Source organism: Asterias rubens, chromosome 1, assembly GCF_902459465.1.
Source record: "Asterias rubens chromosome 1, eAstRub1.3, whole genome shotgun sequence".
In the NCBI taxonomy this organism is placed as follows: Eukaryota; Metazoa; Echinodermata; class Asteroidea; order Forcipulatida; family Asteriidae; genus Asterias; species Asterias rubens.
Genome location: NC_047062.1, coordinates 3563963 through 3586212, shown reverse-complemented (window position 1 = coordinate 3586212; position 22250 = coordinate 3563963). Strand labels below are relative to the sequence as shown.

At 38.4% G+C, this 22250-nt stretch overlaps 1 protein-coding gene across 1 annotated transcript in view; it reads right to left on the bottom strand.

Moving 5' to 3' along the window:
• Positions 1-432: 432 nt before the first annotated feature.
• LOC117297416 (leucine-rich repeat-containing protein 57-like) overlaps positions 433-22250 on the bottom strand; it is a 49150-nt gene continuing 27332 nt past the window's right edge. The window contains exons 3-5 of the mRNA XM_033780450.1: positions 13582-13850; positions 4360-4545; positions 433-3273 (exon numbers count right to left, since the gene is read on the bottom strand). Coding sequence (XP_033636341.1) covers positions 3232-3273; positions 4360-4545; positions 13582-13850 — 497 coding nt within the window. The 3' untranslated portion in view covers positions 433-3231. The remainder of the gene's footprint in view (positions 3274-4359; positions 4546-13581; positions 13851-22250) is intronic.

The following is a 22250-nucleotide window of genomic DNA, read 5'->3' as shown; positions in this document are numbered from 1 at the left end:
TTTATGTACAATATACATGAGTGATTAAATAAGAGTAGACATAATTTGCTAAATCCTTTTTAAATATTTCACGCACATCTCTCTGTCCAGCCTTGTATAAATAGATTTTTAAACTGACTTCAAAGGATTTGGGTACTTTTTGTAACACAAAACACAATGTCCACAGATATACGTTAAATTTACACCGTTTGAAGACAATGATAGTAGAAAGGTACCTTAAAATATGGTAGCTGAGGTGCAGTAGTTTTTGAGAAATGAGTAAAATAATGTCATGAAAGTACGTTTTTACATGCTAAAATAATTTTCGTCTCATGATCACTGAGACGAATTTTTTTTCATGACTTTGTTTTACCCATTTCAAAAAAAATAAAGCACCTCATCAAGTAATTTCTTTAGGGAAGCTTTCTACCATCATTATCTTCAAACTGTGTAAGTTTAATGAGAGTCTATGGACATTGTGTTTGTTGTCCTACAAGAAGTACATAGACCCTTTAAGGGTGGGTGAAAAAGGCAGGCACAATAAAAAGACAACAAATACAAAACAGGAACAAAATGCCTTCTGGCTTACTTTAAACATTCATTATACATAATGCAATCTTTGAAGTTAGAAAATGCCCTACAGTTTGTTTTGTTTTCAGTACAAATGTGCTTGATTCCCTTCAATTTTACTGTAAAATTACATTCACTTCCATAAGGATCAGAGTTACACACTTTGCCAAAGACGTCACCATCTTTCCAGGTCACAATCTTGGCATCCTCATTGTGCCATTACCCCTGAATTACCCCCGAATCTTCCATTACAACGTGTAACAACATAATAATACTTCAAAATAACCAAATGGAGGTCCCTATAACAAGGGCTGGAATTTGCATTTAATTTCTACTGTTTTTACAGTTGGCCTAAGTGGTGTGTAAATTAAAGCACGATTAAGTTTAGTCATGAATATAGCGTCGACTAATTTCAAGATGCTTTGTACTCAATGCAGACAATTTCTGTTTTATTTCTACATTACATAAATGCACAAATCCTTTTCCAGCTTCATGCATAAACATGCATAAACATGCATAGCATAGAAGCACAGGACAAGAGCACCATATCCCTTCAGTAAATTTCAGCGTAATTTGGAAAAAAGGTTGAACTCCCAAGTTGAGGTGTCATCAATATTCAAATATATCTCACTCCGTGGTGATGAAGATAATTAAGTCCCCCCCCCCCCGATTCACTAAGTGAAAGTAGAAGCCTGCCCCACCTCACCCTTCTCCCTTATATTTGGTGGTAAATAAATAGAAAGACAAGTTCTTATGTGAACGCTGTAGCCTCCAGGTTTTCCAAATCTACGGTTGCTCCAGCACTGTGACAGTTGATAAATAGAAGGACAAGTTCTTATCAGACCAAGGTAGCCTCCCAAAATTCACAGCAAACTAGAAAGTTCTTGTCTGAACTCCTTTAGCCTCCTTGGTTTTTCCAAACTATGGCTTTCCCAATATAGTTTGTTGATGAATCTGAACTAGTATTAGACAGTCTCAGACAGTTAATCAGCAGACCAAGGTAGTCTGGAGTTTTTATCAAATCTACGCCTCCGAAGTAGATAAACAGCAAATTAGAAAGTTATTGTCTGAACTAGTTTTAGACAGACTGATGATTTTCCCAGTCTACTCCACAGCAGTAGATAAATGGAGGGACAATGTCTTATCAGACCGAGGTAGTCTGGAGACATTCCAAATCTACTCCTCCGACGAAGATAAACAGCAAACCAGAATGTTCTTGTCTGAACCAGTTTTAGACAGTCTAATGGTTTTCCCACTCTACTCAAAATCAGTAGATAAATAGAAGGACAAGTTCCTATCACACAAAGGTAGTCTCCCAGTTTTCCAAATCTACCCCTCCGAAGAAGATAACGGCAAACTAGAAAGTTCTCATCTGAACTAGTTTTCAAGGCAGTCCAATGATTTTCCAACTCTACTCAAAAGCAGAAGATAAGCAGGACAAGCTCCTATACAAACAATTCTACCTAGCTAGTTGATATCATGTAAGACCAAACTGTTCCCATTCCATGGCAAAACAACTTGAGTTATTGAACATTTTTTTTTTTTCAGTGGACTTATCTTTCAATACAGATTTTTTATTTGAGTTCCCTGAAATATATTTTACATTATTTCTTAATTTTTGTTGATAATATTATAAGTTATCACACAAGCGCGAGTAGAACAAAATTGGAGGATTAGCGTGTACTTGAAGATAATAACCTATATAAGGAGTTGTCAAGATAAGATAATGTCATTATAAAAAGATGAATTTTTAAGCTAAGAAAGACTTTTTGTAATGAAAATTGCTCTGCCGTATAAACTTCTTGAACTTTTTTTTTAAAGATTTTAATTTCCTAATTAATTAAAATTACTTTAGAACAAGGAATACGAAGTTCAGATAAAGACAAGCATTACAGATAAGACTATGTTGAGACATCAGATTACATCACAAGATCTGGGCCCAGTTTCATAAAGCACAACGACTTGCTGAGCACAAAAAAACCTGTGCTCAGCAAAAAAGGGTTACCAGCCAGAATGCTGTACAGTTACCATTGCTGTTACTGGTACCCCGGTCATATGAGCAGTATTATCAGCTTAACAGCTTTATGAAATTGGGCCCTGGTGAATTTTTTCTATCCTTACAGGTCCAACGCTCCAACAAAGTGCAACCAAAACCGTGACGCAGATTTGTTTGCTCGATCCCAAAAAAAAACACATAACAGTCTCCTGGGAAATTAACCTCAGTTTACCCGGGACAGAAAAATGCATATTACACACACACATTCATCAGTTCGTCAATGAGGTCACTTTTTTCATAATTCCCTGACGCGGTAGGCAATATCAAATTCATAGTCTTGAAGTTTTTCAGATCCAGTTCGGATGGATATTTTCGTTTTCACTCATATGTATGCGTGCACAGTCAGTGAGCAAAATCCTTCAAACACGTTGCATATTCCAGGGTTGCAATCCTACAAACTCATCTCAGCAAAAAATCATCTTTTGGCACAGCAATGTACTTTGGCATAAAATCTGTCCGCGGCAACTGCGTCCATTTTGTCCGTTTATTTACCAGGTTTTATCATTGCAGCACTGTTGGGCCTTTACAATCACCAACAGACAAATTGTCCATAGAAGTTTGGAATCGACGAGGTAATCAGCGAGAAACTCTGTGAGAAATTCGGCGAGATTGCGGTATATTTCTCATCAAAACAGCTTTTTCTTAGCGGCCGTGTATCGTTCCATGTACTGAATTGAGTCAAGAGAATGAACAAAACTTTGTTATGTTCGTGATTCATGGTTAGAATATTACTACAAGTAGATTTTCTGTTTTGGCATAAGTAATTATTGGTTTCCTATTTATACAAAACATCCAAAGAAGTGGGAGCCGTATAAATGGTTCAATAAGCCTAGTGTACGTGGGCCTCTCAGAAAACACTCATGCAGTTAGCAAAAGACCTAGACCAAATATTTTTCACAAATAATTCAATTTAGGTTTAATGATTGCATACTCATATCTGTAAGCATCGAGGTCTAAAAACCTAGTTAAACAATAAATACACAGATGTGAGTTTACATGTGTTAATTTTAGACACCAGACCCCAGTTTCGTGGCTCTGCGTACCGCAGAAGTTACTGGGATAAAAAGGCACAGAATTCTATAGTTGGAAGTGCTTACTAAATACTACATAATTCTGTATTTACACAAAAAACCTGTAAACAAAAACACAAAAGCACAGAAAAATCTTTTTTAACAGAAACTGGTTACCAGCCAAAATTCCATTAAAGGAACACGTTGCCTTGGATCGGATGAGTTGGTCCTTGAAAAGCGTTTATAACCGTTTGTTATAAAATGCATATTATTACAAAAATATTTTAAAAGTAGAATATAATGATCCGCACAAGTGTCACTTGAAATTGCGTGGTTTTCCTTTTACCTCGTCGACTAACACGGTCGGCCATTTGTGGGAGTCAAATTTTTGACTCCCATAAATGGCTGACCGGGTTAGTTCGCAAAGTTAAAGGAAAACCACACATTTCGAGGCATGTCTGGTGGATCAATGTATTCTACTTTTAAAACATCTTTCCAACCATATGCATTTTATAACAAACGGTTACAAAACGCTTTTCAAAGACCAACTCGACCGATCCAAGGCAACGTGTTCTTTTAAGTATGCAACTGATGCAACTAGTGCATTAATTTTTGCCTAGATGGGAAAATCTCTTGGCCTTTGCAAGGTATGATAAGCACATAATAAAGTGGTAAGAAGTGTCATGAAACTGGGCCCTGGGGAATGAAAGAAACAAGAAACAAAATATCAATCTGTGATCTTACCTTTTCGTAGCCGGGAGCATCATGAAGTTGTTTCATATCAAAAAGATTCCCATCTGTGACCAACAGGGATATAGTTGAGTTTTCTAAGACCCTCTGAGTTAAAGCTGATATCTGAAGACAGTTTTCCTCCAAGCGTAAGACTTTAAGACGTGGACATTCTGATATAGTCTCAGAAATTGCGGAGAGCTGTAAAAAATAGTCAAAAGAAAATAAAGATTGTAGAGAAAAATGATTGGCTTAGACGTGATTTTCTGAATTTTATAACCGATTAATTTAACTATAATTTTATTTTAAAAAAAATTTAAATTATTGTGAAGCGAAGAATTCTCAGAAAAGTGAACTTAATCACTGTACTTAGCCAAGCACCACATAAAGAGAAAACAAGAAAGGAAGTTTCAGTTTTAGAAAACCCCAGAGAGTAATTCCAGGGAAAGCCCACACAATTACAATCAGCAATGTTATTTACCTTTTAAAAGAAAAATAAATTATCAGTACAGCCTTTTTTAACTAAAAGTAACCACAGATTTAATTTAAAAAAAATTAAACTTAAGACAAAATAACGACTTTTTAAAATTCATTGCTTCCTTCCCCAAACCTGAGCTCGGGAAAGTTTTACGCAAAAACAGTGATTCAGATTACTCACATAATTATGTTAAGATCTAATGACTCAGTAATATCAATTACACATCAATAGTTGACATTTTAGAAGAGAAGAGAAGAAAAAAAAAGTCAGCTCAATTGGTTGGAACGCTTCTGCGAAAAATTGAAACAAGTCATCGTCCACAAATCTCCACTGATGAATTATTCGTGGAATTGTGAGCTGAAACAAGAAACATTTGAGTAATTTCCCTGAAGTATGTCAACCAGAAAGATTTCAAGGGGTAATCTGATACTAGGGTTGTCAAGAAGGGCTCTAAAGGTAAAATTCAATTTCGTTATCCACTTCTTTAAAAATAGATAGAGTCCTGATGAAGATGAAAGCGAAAGTCTCCAAACCTTACGTTAAAGTGGTGCAAAATGCCACTTTGTTTGGTACCATGCAAGTGCAATTTTGTTGAAATCCCAAATCGTTCGATGATGTCACAATATCGAGCCCGCACAAGTACATGTACAAAACACCCTTAATAATCCAGACATGGGTAAGCAGCATTATGTAGCAATGTCTTTTAACTTAGGAACATCTAAACAGCAATGGGGACATAAAAAAAACGAGTCAAGTAATCCGAGTCTCTAGAGAACTCGTAGGTCTAACAATCCTCTGTCAAGCAATTCCGTCTACAAATGACAAGGCTTTCCCATAAGCAGAATATGGAAGGAAAAGGAGGTGCTTGAGTAATTGTTGAAAGAAACTGCGAGATTCATGATTTCCTGTGACTATAATAAACATGTAATGTGCCTCATTGGGGAAAATAGGGCTAGCGCAGCATGCCTTTCCCAACAGAAACTAAGTATCCGCTCTGCATTCACAGGACACCTTTGGTAATTGTCAAAGACCAATATTCTCACTTGGTGTACTCCAACATGCATAAAATAACAAGTCTGTGAAAAGATGAACTTAGTTAGTCATCGAAGTTGCAAGAGAATGATAAAAAAAGAAGAAAAAAAACCTTGTTTCACAAATTTGTGTGCTTTCAGATGCGTCTTTTAATATTTGAGTGAGAAATACTTTCTTTCTCAAAAACTAAGTTATTTTAGAGGGAGCCATTTCTCACGATGTTCTATACTATCAACAGCTCTCCAGTGGCGGCTATTTGGTGTGGAAAATAGCGCCCTCAGTTTGCCAAAGCTGGAGAACTGTGTTCAAACCCAATTAGGGGAATATCGTCACTGGTGTCAAGGGGTCATTATAATAGATAAGCCTTTTTTGACTCTTTCGACTGAAAAAAAACGCGCGGCGGGTGCATTTTTGACTCTAGTTGTTCATTACTAAATGCAAAATTTTAGAGTAAAATTGTTATTAACCGGTATCTACGATGTCTAGTCGGCCATAAAAAGGTAATAGTTGAAATATTGAGACCATCCTTTATTGGCTCTTTAATTACATATAAACTGAGCCAGTGGTGTAGCAATGCAAAAGTCTGATTAGTATTCTCTGATCATCTACAGAAGAAAGCAGGACGTCAGGACCTTCAGTATTGCACAATTTGAATATTCCCTTTCCAGCACTGGCGTAAACAGACATTCTCCTTTTTTTTTAAATCTCTTTTTTGGGAGTGAGGGTATGCGGGGGCAAAGATATAATTGTATTTATCTATTTTAGTTGTTTACTGATCTATTTTCAATTATTATTGTTGTTTTGTTTGTTGTTATTTGGGGGTGTTGTTGTTTTTTGTGGGGGGGGGTTCAAGTACATACAGTTAACCAAATGTTAGTGGGGGTTGAAAAGGGAAGTTGAACAGAAGAAGAACTTCAATTTGATAAGTATCCCAGAGAGTGAGGCAGCTCTCCTCTTGAGAATCTTGAACAATCTTGCCATCTTTGTATAGCCACACCACACCTACAAATTGATTGCCACTTCAATTCTACTCTCTAATCCATCAACACCCTCAAAGCTCCAAAATACACAAACCTCAAAAAATAAAAGAGAAAAAGAAGACTGTAAATTAACCCATGAGCGTGCGGAATTACATCAAACCTCCAGGTGAGCTAAAGTACAAGATGTAATTTGATTTCCTCCACGGAGCCTTGACCCTGTTTTCACAATCTGTCATTTTTTTTCTCTTTTGCAGCCTACACTTCTCGGGGATGTCACGTCGTCGTTGGTGGGTCCCTCTGGAGGAATCTCATCCTGTCCGGAATGGCAACATGAGAGGCATATGGAGAGAGTTTGCCGATGCCTGTGTTTAGGGAAGTGTTACCTGTATTGCAATGGCAACGTAATCTATTCTTTATACCTCAAAACAAAACAGAGCCTCACTAGGATGCTTCACGTAAACATTTCAACGACTTAACTTAGCAATAGGTTGCAACTATTTCCTTAGTAAACATCTCACAAGACACATGGGCAAAGAATGTAGTTTGTAACTACAACTAGCACAAATGTTTCACGTTATTGTACACTGCTGAAGCCAAAAGTTTGTTTCTGTTCATGTTCAGTTTTCTTTAAACTAAATTTTGCACATGCTTACCCCCTTACTAAAAGTAGAGGAAATAAAATAAAATGAGTTGTTGCAAACGATACCTGGACCTACGGTGTAAATGCAAAAAATAGTTTAATGGCCTGTCATTTTGACCCTCCCTTACAAAAAGTCCTATAGGAATCCTATAGGAAAAGTCCTATAGGATCCTATAGGACTTTTCCTATAGGATTCCTATAGGTTTTTCGTCACTTTCTATAGGATTTTTCTATAGGATTCCTATAGGATTCCTATAGGATTTCTGAGGGATTCCTATAGGATTTCTTTAGGATTCCAGTAAGAATCCTATAGGATTCTATAGGATTCCTATAGGATTTCTTTAGGATTCCTGTAAGAATCCTATAGGATTCTATAGAGTCCTATAGGATCCTATAAGATCTTATAGGCGTCCTATAGGACTTTTTTGTAAGGGCTCTAGCAGAGTCTTTGACGAAGTCTGACAGAAAAACCATCTTAAACTGATAAGCCGATTACAAGCCATCAAATGAAATTTCCAAACTGCACTTTACTTGTTGGGAAGTACAGGGTGTGGAGGCATCTGCTTGGACTCCGTTCTGTCTAGGTATGATGGAGTGAGTGGGAGGGGAGGCTTCCTACAGAAGCAGAAACAGCAACTCTCTCGTTAGTATGTCGTATATGATTACATCAGTACTGTACCTATTTGGAGATAAGCACTTCATCTGTGCAGATAACTTTTATAATGCCCCAATGATCCAAAAATGACAGAAGAATGATGTTAAGGTGGATACGATGTATAACTCTACCTCGTAATCCAGAGGTCATTGGTTCCAATCACACTCAAGTAAATATGTGTTTTTTTCAACCCAGAGTACCTAAAAATTACCCAGTCAGGTTTCCCTTGTGGTTGATAACTTGATACTTTTCTTTTACAGGCAGTGGACACTATTGGTAATTACTCAAAATAATTATTAGCATAAAACCTTACTTGGTAACGAGTAATGGGGAGAGGTTGATGGTATAACACATTGTGAGAATAGGCTCCCTCTGAAGTGCCATAGTTTTCGAGAAAGAAGTAATTTTCCACGAATTTGATTTCGAGACCTCAGATTTAGAACTTGAGGTCTCGAAATCAACCATCTAAACGCACACAACTTCGTGTGACAAGGGTGTTTTCTTCTTTCATTATTATCTCGCAACTTTGATGACCGATTGAGCTCAAATTTTTACAGGTTAGTTATTTTGTGCATATGTTTAGATACACCAACTGTGAAGGCTAGTCTTTGACAATTACCAATAGTGTCCACTGCCTTTAAAGCAATAAACCACAAGGTAAACTTACTGCATACATTTAAAAATAGTAATTTTGTGAAGAAGTATTTGCTGGAGCGGGATTCGCACCGGCAACCTCTGGATTAATGGCACTCTACCAACTGAGCTATCTAGCCCTTAAAAGTCTCCATATTTTGAAAATATCTCTGGTCAGGGTGCCAGTCAGAAGCCAATCAACCTATATGAATTTTGTACTGTCCTCTTTTTTTCTTCTTCTCTTATTTCCCCCTTTTTTTTGGGGGGGGGGGGGGCAACCACATGCCATTGCACCATTGAACTTCTGCTATAATCAAGCAGCTTAAAACATTAATTCAAGTGTACATTGTTTTTAGCAGACCCATTTGACATTGTCCATGAAGACCCTCTTCAGGCTTGCTCAGAGCGTTTCCTCTATTTTTGGTTTTCGCTAAACGGAAACACATTTTTCATGTATCTTGAGGTGATTATAAAAATCTGTCTTATACTTTTTAGAAGCATCCTCTCATAAAAGAATGTCTCGAAAAACAAAACATCTTCACTGGATTGTTAAGGTCTTCAAAACAGGTTTAGGTGGAAATGGACTCCACATTTGTTACAATTTGACATTGTATTTGATTGGTTTGGTGGAGAGCGCGTCACGTGGGTATGTATAAACCTTTGTTTATGACCGGTAAAAAGTGTTAATTCATGGGCGTGACACGCGAGCTTGCACCTGTTCTTATAAGACAGTTTCTTCATTCCTATTGGTCGAGAGCAACGGCTGAAACAGTTGTGCCACATCACGTGATCACTCCAAGTTGAGATACACCAAGTGAGAAGACTGGTCTTTGACAGTTACCAATAGTGTCCAGTGTCTTTAAGTGGGAGGGGCTTCATCTTCCAGATCAATATCAATGTAATGTTGCACCTTTCTATTTCTTATTTATACCAAAATATATATTTTTTTAAAGATCTCTTGGACTCCCCAACAGAATTTGCAACTAGCTCTTTTGCTTTTGCACAAACAATCAAAAATTGGCACTTGAAAAAGAAAAAGGATGAGGAAACCAGCTGATTCATGATCAGACTTCTGGCAATTCTTTCACCTGCAGCTTCTCAGGCTCGTATTGTTATAAGGCGGGCATACAACGCTACAAAATCTAAACAACCAGTTTGCAGAAATACACCCTCACTAGTAGCAGCACATTACTGTTAATAATATCAGCAAATGTGGTGTGTTTCCCATCACAAAATACGCCCTGACATCATTTGGCCTAATTCCTGACTAATTCTCGCTCTATACACAAACTCCCTTCTCATCTCACCCAGTGCCAGATACCTGTGGGTTGTCTGACAGTAATGTCTTTGCCAAAACAATTCATTTGGACTCGTTCCCCCCCCCCCCCTCGATCTTGGCCTCTGGCTCCCTTCACCTTGTTACGAGACCCTGGTAATTATTCTTCCAGAGTGATACCCATGGTATTAATTTACTTGGTAGTCCTGTGTCTTAGTTGCTTTTGTACTGTCAGATTCTGTCATTTATAGCAGAGGCAAAGCAGGTGCTGAGTTGTTTTAATAGGACAGGATAAAATGAGGACAGTGGGCTCCACTGTTTGTATATGTATTTCATACAATGGTGATTTTGACAATCAATATTTTTACTTGTGGCAAGTGGCTTCCATCAATTACAGTTTGGATAGAGTTACTTCTTTTAGATCACTTTAAAACCGCACACTTATACAGTAATCTTTGATGAAAGTCATCTTATAATTTAATAAGGGAATCAATGTGTGGTGAAGAGGTTTCCAACTAGTGGTTTAAACCCAACGAGGCCTGGTTCTTAATAATTTTACCGAGACGAAGTCAAATTTTCGCAGGTTTGTGTATACAGTGCTAAGACACATCGGTGTAAGAGTAAAAAACAAAGTTGATATTCATCTTATAATAACGGGTATGAAATTTGTTCATTGGGAAATGTAGGAACAAGGATTAGAGTACAAGAGCTGAACTACATGTACACATGGTGTAGGCTTTAAAGGCAGTGGACACTATTGGTAATTACTCAAAATAATTATTAGCATAAAAGCTTTCTGACGAGTAATGGGGAGAGGTTGAATGTATACAAATTTGTGAGAAACGGCTCCCTCTGAAGTAATGCAGTTTTCGAGAAAGAAGTTATTTTCCTTGAGTTTGATTTTGAGACCGCAGATTTAGAATTTGAGGTCTCAAAATCAAGCATCTGAAAATCACCCAACTTCAAGGGACAAGGGTGTTTTTTTTTCCCATTATTATCTCGCAACTTCGACAACCGATTGAGCTCAAATTTTCACAGGTTTGTTATTTTATGCACAGCACTGTTTATGCATAATGTTGAGATACACCAACTGTGAAGGCTAGTCTTTGACAATTACCAATAGTGTCTGGAGTCTTTAAGTAAAGGAAGAATATCATGCCTGTAATAATAAGCTGGCATTTACAGAGCGCCCTTTTCCATAAGTTGCAAAGCGCTAGGATGTGTCCGACACAAGTCAAATCTTATTTGCGAATCAAGTTTCAATGTGAACAACATTCAGCGGAATGTGCTCAGTTTATTGAATTAAGCAGAGAGGAGAAGGGTTAAATAACAAGATATTTGAATCGGGAAAAAGAAATCTTGGCTCAAACTTTTTTTTCTGATTAATTTGTTATAATTAAGATAAACAACAGGCCTAATAGTAGTCAAGGCTAGACGTGCAGCTGGATGGCTACATTATAAGGTAATTCTACATGGGAGTGGTAAAACATTGAACCATACAAGCTCTATGTTTAAACACAGCGTGCTATTTACACTAAGGGTTTAAGGAACTTTTATGCCAGATTTTTCACACTCTATCCTTTGGTTTTCCCCTGGTTTTGATGAACTCTTGACAAGTTGCCACAATTGTCATTACGCCATCTCCAAGGCCCAGTTTCATAGAGCTGCTTAACGGCCGTTTTTGTATTAATTGTGGTTTTGACCCATACACCGATGTGTGTTAGCACTGTATACTCAGTACTTCCCCGAGTCCTGTGAAAAAATATCACAGGCATGTTACTCGGGTGGGATTCGAACCCAGGACCCTTGCAATTCTAGAGCAGTGTCTTATCAACTAGACTACCGAGATTGCCCGGTAGCTAGAGGCATTTTGAGTCCTATGTTTTGGCAGCGGGTACCGCAACGATATAAGAGGTCATTTTTGTGCTTACTGCGCGAGTTTCCATTTCATAGAGGCGTAACCGTAAGCACATGAAAAAGGCGTGTTAACCTTTTGGTAGTTGCTGTGAGAAAATGAATGATGCAACAATGCAAATCCATTATGAACGTGCAAGCTGGACGCCTAATGTTCTTGCTATTATTTGTGAAATATGCTTGTTTAAAAGCAAGTTGTTCTGTTGTAGTTAGCAGAAATAATATGCTTACGGTTAAGCAGTGCTATGAAAATGGTCAGAGGTCAAAGCTGGTTCATGTTGGCTGCTACATACAAAAAATAGTTCTTGTATGAACTTCTTAACCAGAAAACAGAATTAGCTATTGCATACTGCTTACCAACCAAAAGGTCATTATACAGGCAAACAACAGTTAATGGCCTGCCCTCGATTTCACAAAGAGAGTTAAGAATCGTCTTATCTCAAGTTAGGACGAGTAACTCGTCCTAACTTAGGATTCATCTTAAGGTCTGCATGCTACAGTGCAGGGTTGGGACTCGTCCTAAGTCCTAAGATTAGTCTTAAGTTAGGAAGAGTTTTGTGAATTAGACGGCTGACATTTCAGCCCTAGAAGAGTCTTTCTCGAAGGCTAAACTACTTTAATCGATAAAGCTTTCAGACCGAACTTTAACAATGTTTTTTATCCTTACCAATCCTGTATGATACCTTTAAGTATAAATATGCTGTCATATGTCAGTTAATCAGCACACCAGTGACTATGAACATAAATATTTTGACACAATTTCTTAAAGTGAGGTTCTCATCAAAAACTGTTGCACACCCCTTGGCGTCTGACAGCAACGATGATTGAGGATTAAAGTATTTCCGAGTAAACCGCCAAATTTAGGATTGTCTTTTATTCCTTCTCGCCACAAAAATGTCCTCTACCCTGAAGCAGAGTACTAAGAGGTCAAGACAAAGAGGGTGAATTGCTTGTGATTTACAGATACTCAAATTCAAATCAAGTAGTCTAGTCAAGATTTCGTTTTATTGTCATCATTCAGTTTTTGTTTCTTTTTTTAGAAGTTAAAAGAAGGTCTCCTTTTACCTAAGTTTGGCTCGTCACTCCAGCAGGATATACGAGGGCCACTCAAGTCCATTTTTAAAATCCACACCTCGTCCAGATTTTGATCATGCTGCTCAAAAATCAAGCACTTTAGGCCAAGTAATAAGAACACATAGCAAAATTGACTAGAGTGGGATTTGAACCAAAGACCTCCAGAACCATGCCAGTGCTCTACTGCATGAGCTATCTAGCCCTATGTTGGCAGTCTCCCTATTTACCCAGTCAGTTTCCTTGTGGGTTTTTTACTTGATAGTTATGATGCCATAACAACAGGCTCTCATCCAGTGGTTAAACTTCAGAACAATTTTGACAATATTATATCCTTAAATAAGCCCAATCTCATGAATTTTGACTTAAAAAAAAAATTACAGCAACATCGTCACTGAGGTCTCATTGGTTGAGAATGTGCATGAGCTTTCCATTATTTGATATTACAGCATTGGAGCCGATGCAAGTGGGTTTGTTCATTTAAAGAAACCTGCTTATTTTCTCAATGAAAATGGTCCTTCATGTGAAAATGGTTCTCTATCTAAATAAACGCCTTACCTGATTCTGATTCATGTTCAGCTCTATCGTTTGAAGCTTCCCAACTCCGTCTGGAATGTTGTCGATTGAATTCCGGGAAAGATCCAAGAGGTCCAGGTGCCGGAGCTCGCAGACCTGCAGAGGGAATCGCTGCAGCTTGTTCCCGGAGAGGGTGAGAGTCTTTAAGGCAGATAACCTGGAGAGAGAAGCAGGGAGGGAGAGCAGCCTGTTGTGACTTAAGGAGAGGGTTTCTAGCTTCTTGAGTTTGCCGACGTCCTCGGGGAGAGATGCTGGAAAGATAAACCAAAGAAATTAGAAATGAAAATTAGAATAACTGTTTAAATATCATTCATTTCAAAAGAATCTTTAACTTAGTGAAATGGCTTACACAGATAATAAGATCAGGGCCCAATTTCATGGTTCTGCTTACCTTAAGCACAGAATCGGCACTTACGGAAGCAGGGAATTCGGTTACGGCAAGCCTATTTCATGGGTTAGCGGCGAATTTTGGTTTCTGCGCGTGCGTACTCCCTGTTACTAGGCATTCTAGGCTTACAAGGCCAGCGCAGAAATTCGGCACTTGCACGTTAGCGGGGAATCGCGATCGTAAGCGTAGAATTCGGCGGTAATCAACCACAAGGGAAACTAACTGTGTATTTTTTTTTATAATTTTGGGTTGAACAAGGATGAAACTGACTAGTGCAAGACTTAAACTCGTGACCTCCTGGTTAACATGCAACTGCGCTTTTTCAAAGAATTTTAGATTGACTGTAAGATAAACAAAACAATCTATAAAAATACTTCAAAAGAGACTGAATGGATGGAAGTCTCATGATCTAGCTGGCTTTCTTAATTTTCTCAATGACGATAGGAAAGTCATTGACACTACTAATTGAGCTATTAAATCTCACGTCAACAGTTTGGACCCTGGTCATTTCCTATGAGAGAAGGATTAGACCCTAGAGTATAGACTCATCCATTTGCAAACATCAGTGACCAAGTTGGTCTTGACCACATTGAGTTTGACATGTGTGCAGTTATGTTTCTTCAAATACTTTAGTTTTGAATTTAAAAATTCATCAAAGTCATTTTGGGGGGGAATAGTACATTTTAGCCATAAACATTTGTAACAAATCAACAAGGAAAATCCGAGAATACGTCTTGACCTCTGTTACTGGTTGATTAAACCAAGTTAAGACTGTTGCTCATCTGACGTTTATGTTGTCATTATACCTATGAGATGGTCACACACACTCTGGCATGAATGGCAAATGGATTTTGTCATAAAAATAACAGCTTCAACTAGTTCTCCTACAGACTAATTCTGCATGACCAAATGTGGATATTATCACACAGTGGTATTTAGAGCTGAATCAATACTGATTGCGTTTGATGCACTAATAAAGTAAGATTTGAAACTTTGCATGGTGGGAGTATAATTAGGAGATGTTTGCAGAAGCACCATGTGTAATACCTCTTTTGAGTAGTGTTGGTTCTTAAAAGAACCAGTGGTTGCATTCTTCTGAAGACGATCAGAGCATACTGATCGGAACAGTGAGTTGTCAACCACCAGTTATTTTCAGAACCAACACCACCTAAAAGAAATTTACACAAATTGCTACCACAAACATCACCTTAATATATTTAAGCAGGTCCTAGAGTGAACAGGTTTGCCCTTAATGGAAGATCTCCCCATAAGAAAGAACTTCAGGGGAGGACACCTACTGAGAATACTCTCTGAAAGACCATCAAAGCAGATCCATTACTCAAAACCCTCTCAAGGGTCAAGGAGACTAGGCTGGGCCTCAGCTTCAAGGATATACAATCACAAGCAGTCTGACACTGAGGGAACTGGACACAAAGTCATGGTCAACCCTGGCAACCCAGAGTGCCGGACTGGAGAGCAGCTGCCAAGAAATGGAAGCACTCATCGTTGCACTTTAAACGACTGACAGCATGATGTTGATGATGATGTGTGTTCGTGTGTGTGTTGCCATTCTAGCCTTTTCAGAAAAACTTGGTTAGAGTCGAAACTTGAGGCCGGAATTAACAATGTTTACGTTTATACCACAGGTAGTTTTTTGTTTTGTTTTAGGCTCACCTTTTTTTCTTCTATCTTTCAAGTATTGGAAGCACTCTTCGTCTACACTTTACGACTGAGGCTTTGCAGTAAAAGCTTGAGCTAGGGTCGAAACTTGAGGCCAGAATTATCAATGTTTACATTCATTCACAAGTCTTACATGTTCGTAAGCAGTTATTTAGTTCCCAATATTAGATCTTACCACAATCACTAAGAAATTATTTTGAAATGAATTAACTTAACATTTTCTGCAAACTCATTGTAAGTGACCATTCCCCATGAGTAAAAAAAAACAAAATTATTTTGTCAATTGCAAAGTTACTTGAAAACTTGCTGTACATGTACAAATAAAACTCACTGGATTCAACTGAACATGTATCTGGGTCACATCTCGCAGATAAAACCAAGTGCCTTAAGTATAGTTAATCTACAAGATACAAACTCTAAATGTACTCCTCAGATACATTGCGGCAAATGCAAAGACCCATTTTCCTTTTAGTGAACAGGCTTGATGCTTGATAAGAACACTCTCAGCAAGCCTCATCACTTTGGAGTCCAGATGGTCCTTGCTTCACGATAAGACAACAAACCTTTTCAAAGATCGAGATTCACATTTGACTGGAAGCGGCGCTATGTGGGGGTGACAGTTTATATTAAAAACTAGTATCATATTTTACTATACCTCATAAATATTCATGACCGAGAGTCGAGTTCTCATTGTTCCACACGTCCCAGGTGTTAATTTTGATAGTTACATGTACCAAGCGCGCACGTGAGTATTCACTTAAGTGGTAACTGCGCATGACAAGTAATAGCTCCCCAGGAGCTATTCTACTTGTCGTGTGCACTACCATTGTGTGGCGTCATCCCCGGGCGCTATTCTACTTGTCATGCACTTTACGATCGTGGTACTGTTTTACACACGCACGAACATTGCTCTAGCGACTACTACCGCATGAACAAACTTATCATGGTTGATTTTATTTCACAGTTTCCATTTGCCATTTTCAATAAAGCACATTTTCAGCACATTTTTCTATACATATGTAAATTACTGTTTTTCATAAGACAATCTCGCATAGTTATACAAATCAAGTACATGTCCTGCGTGTAAAAGGAAAATAGTTTTAAAACCAAGCGAATGCAAAAGCAAGATAATAATAACAGTTATTTTAAAGTCAAGAGCATCTTTGCACAAGAATGCCATAGTACACTATGATTGAAACCAGAGCTATACATCAAAGACGCCCCAACGAAACCTTGAAAAGAGTTCACAGGGTAACAAGAAACATTCGCATCAAGCGAGAAATGTAGTCATAAAGATACATGTACACTGTCACTAGTGTCAGTCATTCAATTTGCACAAGCTCTAACTCCAATCGAACTATCTACAAAAACAAACAGTATCTGAGAGTGCAACTTCGAGCCCAGAGTTCAGTGGAGTGATTGATGGCAGAGGCAAGGGGTTGGAACGCTTTTTTGGCAATCTGGGACAAAACACAGCGTGGTTATTAGCCTTTGAGGAGAGTTATCTGCCGCCTTTTGCTTCTAGTCATTAGAGGGACATCAAGAGGGAGGGGGGGGGGTTGATGTTTTAAAGCAATCATAAGTTTTATCTGGGTGTTTATATGAGTTGTCTGCTACGGACCAACGACATTGTTACATTTTAAAGACTAATACAACAACAATTTTTTAACAAAATTCCATCCACTTCAAAAAACATATAACAAAAACATGCCATGAAAAGTTTGTTAAATTGTTTTGTTTGAGAAAACTGCATACAGTTCTTTGCCAAGGCATTGAGAGGAAATAAGGTTTATTGATCTATCTATCTATAATTCTACAGATTTTTGTTTTCATGGAATTAGGTAGTTTGAGATTTAGACACTTTCCGTAACCCAATCTGACAGAATTTTCACAGACAAACAAAAATATACTGCATTTAATATCTATTTGCTTTCATAGCGAAGGCAAAGCAGCAGTAGGGTTGGCAGTGTTTGGCCCAAATATGCCAGAAAGCTCACGCACGGGGTGTAGAGGTGAACCACTATGCGAGTGGAAGGCATCACATGGGGGAGGGAGGGGGTGACGGGGAGGCTAATTCAATTTTTATAAGGGTGCTGGTGGTTCATGTCAATAGTTTAAGTGTGGTTGTAATTATTCTAAAATGAATGGCTATGGTTATAAACTCAATTACTGTATACAGAGTTACAACGTTTTTGAATTTGTTATTAATTTTGACAATGATGACGTGCTATTGGATTTGACACTTGAGCTTAATTACAGCTTCATTCAATAGTGTATAACCTAGTAGTAAGTACGTCAGGGCTTGAATTCTCAGGGGAAATCCAGTGAGAATAATAACAATAATTACAACATTTATAGAGTGCTAAATACACTGTTTCTAAGAGCTAAAACCAGATTGACAAAACAGATGGGTTTTAAGTTGAGATTTGAAAGTGTCCAATGAAGGAGCTGCTTGAATGTGGGTGGGTAGCTTGTTCCAAAGTGTTGGAGCTAGGACTGAAAAAGCATGATCGCCATAGCGTGTCATGGTGCGGGGTCCCGGGGAAAGCTGGAAATGAGCGAAGGCGTCGGGTAGCTGATGAAAGTGAAGAAGAACGAAGGGCTATTAGGTCTTGGAGACCAACTTTACACACAAGCAGAAGAATTTGGAAGTGGATGCGTTGGTAAATTGGAAGCCAATGAAGAGAGAGATCCAGAGACAACAATTTAACAAACTTTTACTGACTCGATGCTAAAAACACTGATCAGGGCCCAATTACTTTTCATGGCTCTTTTTACCACCAAATTATGTGATAATGATCACCATTCTCCGCTCACTGTGTAAGTGAAAAATGCCTAATAACGTGGAGTACACACACACACAAGCAAAAACTCTTTGAATTACGCTTGATGTAAGCACAAAATTCCCTGATTCCCATGATTCTTTGCTTACAGTAAGCAGAGCCATGAAATTGGGCCTAATTGGGCCAGAACTCTAGAATCTCTAATCAGTAAGCACATATTTCTTACAAGCAGTTTACGCATATTGGAAAAAAAACTGCAAATTCAATAATGCCCATCTGTGACCACCCAAACCACAGCCCCTTCTGTGTAACTCAATAGAACATGATGTAACCCTAACTCATCTATGACCAAACCATGACGTGAACGTGTTTATGAAATCTACACGGTGGGTTCATCATTGAGTGTGAATTTACCCTCTGGTCTTTTCATCTTCAATTACACTGGTTTATTACAAACAAACAGAACCTTAATTTCCACATCTTTGTTAAAGGTTGACCACAGAATTTAATTTTTCACTTAATTTCATTGAGATAGATAAATTGTACAAAAAGAATGTGAGATGTTCATTTATTTTCATTTTGGACTCTTGGTCATTTTGAAACAAAAGTGACAAATCTTAAATGATGATTTAATAATATTACATGTAATAACTAGTTTTTTTTATAGTGATTTATGTACGAGCATCTCAAATCACTTATCATTATCTATTTTCAGACAGGTTTTTGGGAAGTTTTTGAAATATGAGACAGATTTATGAAGCACTTTTTGGGGGAACAAAACAAGGTGCTGTGGCGCATTCAGCAGCCACTGCCAGAAACATCCGGGCAAACCTCTTCTCTTAGATATAAATGTAACTGGGTCTGTTATGCGCATAAAGTCAAACAACAAATTTTTATCAGAAAAAAAAGAAGAGCAAAGAAAAATGTAACAGTTGCAATGTCCCTTTAAAATGTCGCAGCCGCCTTTGAAAATTATTGCTGCCGTAAAACGCTTCATTGTCAGATGGCAAAAGAAGTGACAAGAAACAACCATTCCAGCGAGTCTGACTCAGATCATGGATCAATAGTCTCAGGCAATTAAATTTCAATTTGGGACTTGGATTTCAGCAGGATCAGTGGATCAGTGTTTACTTTTGGCTGCTCCTACTGTAACTTATACACAGGAGCTGTGAATCTTATTGACCGGGGCTTGTGTGTCAGAGGGGGGGATCGATGGCTTTGCTCACGGATACTGTTACCTTCCAACAATGCGCGCACGTGTCCTTAGTCACCTCATCACTGGTATTATTCAAAATATTAAAGGCACTGCAGCTGATTTCACAAAACACTAGGAGTTAGGACAAGTAACTCGTCCAAACTTAGGATGGGTTCACTGCGTCCTAGCGTCTATGGTTACGGAACTTAACTTTTCCTAAGTCCTAAAAGTTAGGAAGAGTTTGGTAAAGATATCAATGGCAGGACACTAAGCCTGGGTGACTAGTGCCACTAAGCCTGGGTGACTAGTGCCACTAAGCCTGGGTGACTAGTGCCACTAAGCCTGGGTGACTAGTGCCACTTAAGCCTGGGTGACTAGTGCACCTAGTAGTTGTGACTACCGTTTTTTCCCAACTACTCGGTTAATCGTGCAGCCACGACTATTACAAAAATAGTGGCTACTTCCTGCAAGGTGAACCAATTGTGTCGTTTTAACGACTATTTACAGCAACATATTTTACTTCCGAAACACAGTCAGACATCAGTGACACAATTCTTTCTGGGTGAATTTTACTATAATGCGCCTGGGGCAAACAATATGCCACAGTGCATCTTGGGAATAGACCGATCCATTAAGCTCTGCCCCATTGCGTATTGACCAAACACAACACAACGAATGTCAGACAAATAAGGTCCGACATGCATGCGCGTATGCTTGGCGCGCGCGACAGTTGTGCAGAAAGGCATTGGAGAGGCTCACGTGTTCTTGCTCACACATACGTGCGTCGTGGGCGGAGCCTACTGGATCGGTCTATTGAACATTAATAGTTGCAACTAGTGTCGAAGCTGCAACTATTTGAGGCACGGCTAATCAGGTAGTAAATTTCACTACCTGCCCATGGCTTGCAGTAGACTTGTTTAGTAATTGTCAAAGACCAGTATTCTCACTTGGTAGCACAACATGCATAAAGTAACAAACCTGTGAATATTTTGGGCTCAATTAGTCATGGAAGTTGCAAGAAAACATTTAAAGAAAAAAAAAATGTTTTTATGCTAACATATATTTTGAGTAATTACCAAACGTGTCCAAGTGCCTTTAAATAGGAAAGGCTCGCAGAGGAAACCAGTATCGCTTTTTATGTGGAAGATCTCCCCTATAGTTGGCGTGTGATCACCCGGTGCTTTTGGTATGAACTATAAAAATATCTGCTGGGTTTATGTACACGCACCTGGCTCACAGGGCCTCGGGAGAAGAAAGTAAGACTTTTGTTAACAGGTGGGCGGCGTTGTGGAAAAATAACTTAATTAATATTGACAATATAAAGCCCACCTTAACATTCCGTTAGTGCCTGTACACTAGTTGTTAATTTGTAAAAATAACATAATTGGCGCCTGTTCAAAAACAGGTGAAAGACAGTCTGAACCCCTACCCTCCTTTTCAGTGTAATTAGAACATTAAAGCAGGTATTTATGGACCTCTTGAGGGCAATAGGTCCAACCAATTGCCAACCCCTGAACCTGATCAAATTATAACATGTTCACCTCTAATTACAATGGTCAATTACCATTCAAGCCTCTGCTGATGACCAATGAAGGAACAATCATTTGACTGACTGGGATGTTTTCTTCTTCTGAAATTCAAGAACATATCCCCTTAGCCCCCGAAGGAGAATAACAATATCGGAAAGTTAATTAAACAGAATTCATAGGCCTAATGGCATCGTTTTAGTACATGAAAAACAAAACAAACATTATTAAAATTACCTTGAGAGGTCAGGAGGAAAAAAAACCGAAAAGACATTTAGTGATCGATACCACTCAAGGCATTGTGTAATTTGACAATTTTAATGAACATTGTACATTATCTTAAATGAGGATACAATGAGCAATGAGCAATCAATACGAGAGTGCACTCTCTATAATTTACCCAGGAGAAGTCAATCTAGACTGGTCCCCTAGAATAAAAACAGGCCACTGGTTTTACAGGCCTAATGATACAAATTGATACAATGATTTCATTGCATAAATTTAAAATTGTGCGGTGACGTAAGCTTTCCATATCAGTGCTGTGATTGGTCCAATGTGATTTAGTTTGTCAGCTTGCACTTCAGATTGTCTTCATGTAGCGTACGTATGTATGTATAATGCTGTGTACATCATGTAGTGTTGTTTTAATCACTCTGTAATGTGTACCTACCAGCATGGATCTAGTTTATGTTGCTCCATGGTAGGAGTGAACATGTGTAAATTGACTGCGAATCTCCTTAATATCAAAGTCTTAATATCAAAGTCTTATATAGCGCAGGTATCTACCAAACAAGGTACTCAAGGCGCTGAGTATTACAAACTTTCAGAAAGATGAATTTTGAGACCCAATTAGTTAGCACCTTATAAGGGTTTACAAGGTGCTACGGCGCATACAGCAGCCACAGCCAGGAACACCGGGGCAAACCCCTTCTCTTTTCGATAAGTGCACTGGGTTTTTTTACTTGCGTTACACAACACAGGGGACCAACGGCTTTATGTCCCATCCAAAGGACGAAGCAATGGTTATATGTCTTGCTTAAGGTCACAAGTGTCATGGCTTGGGATTCGAACCCACACTC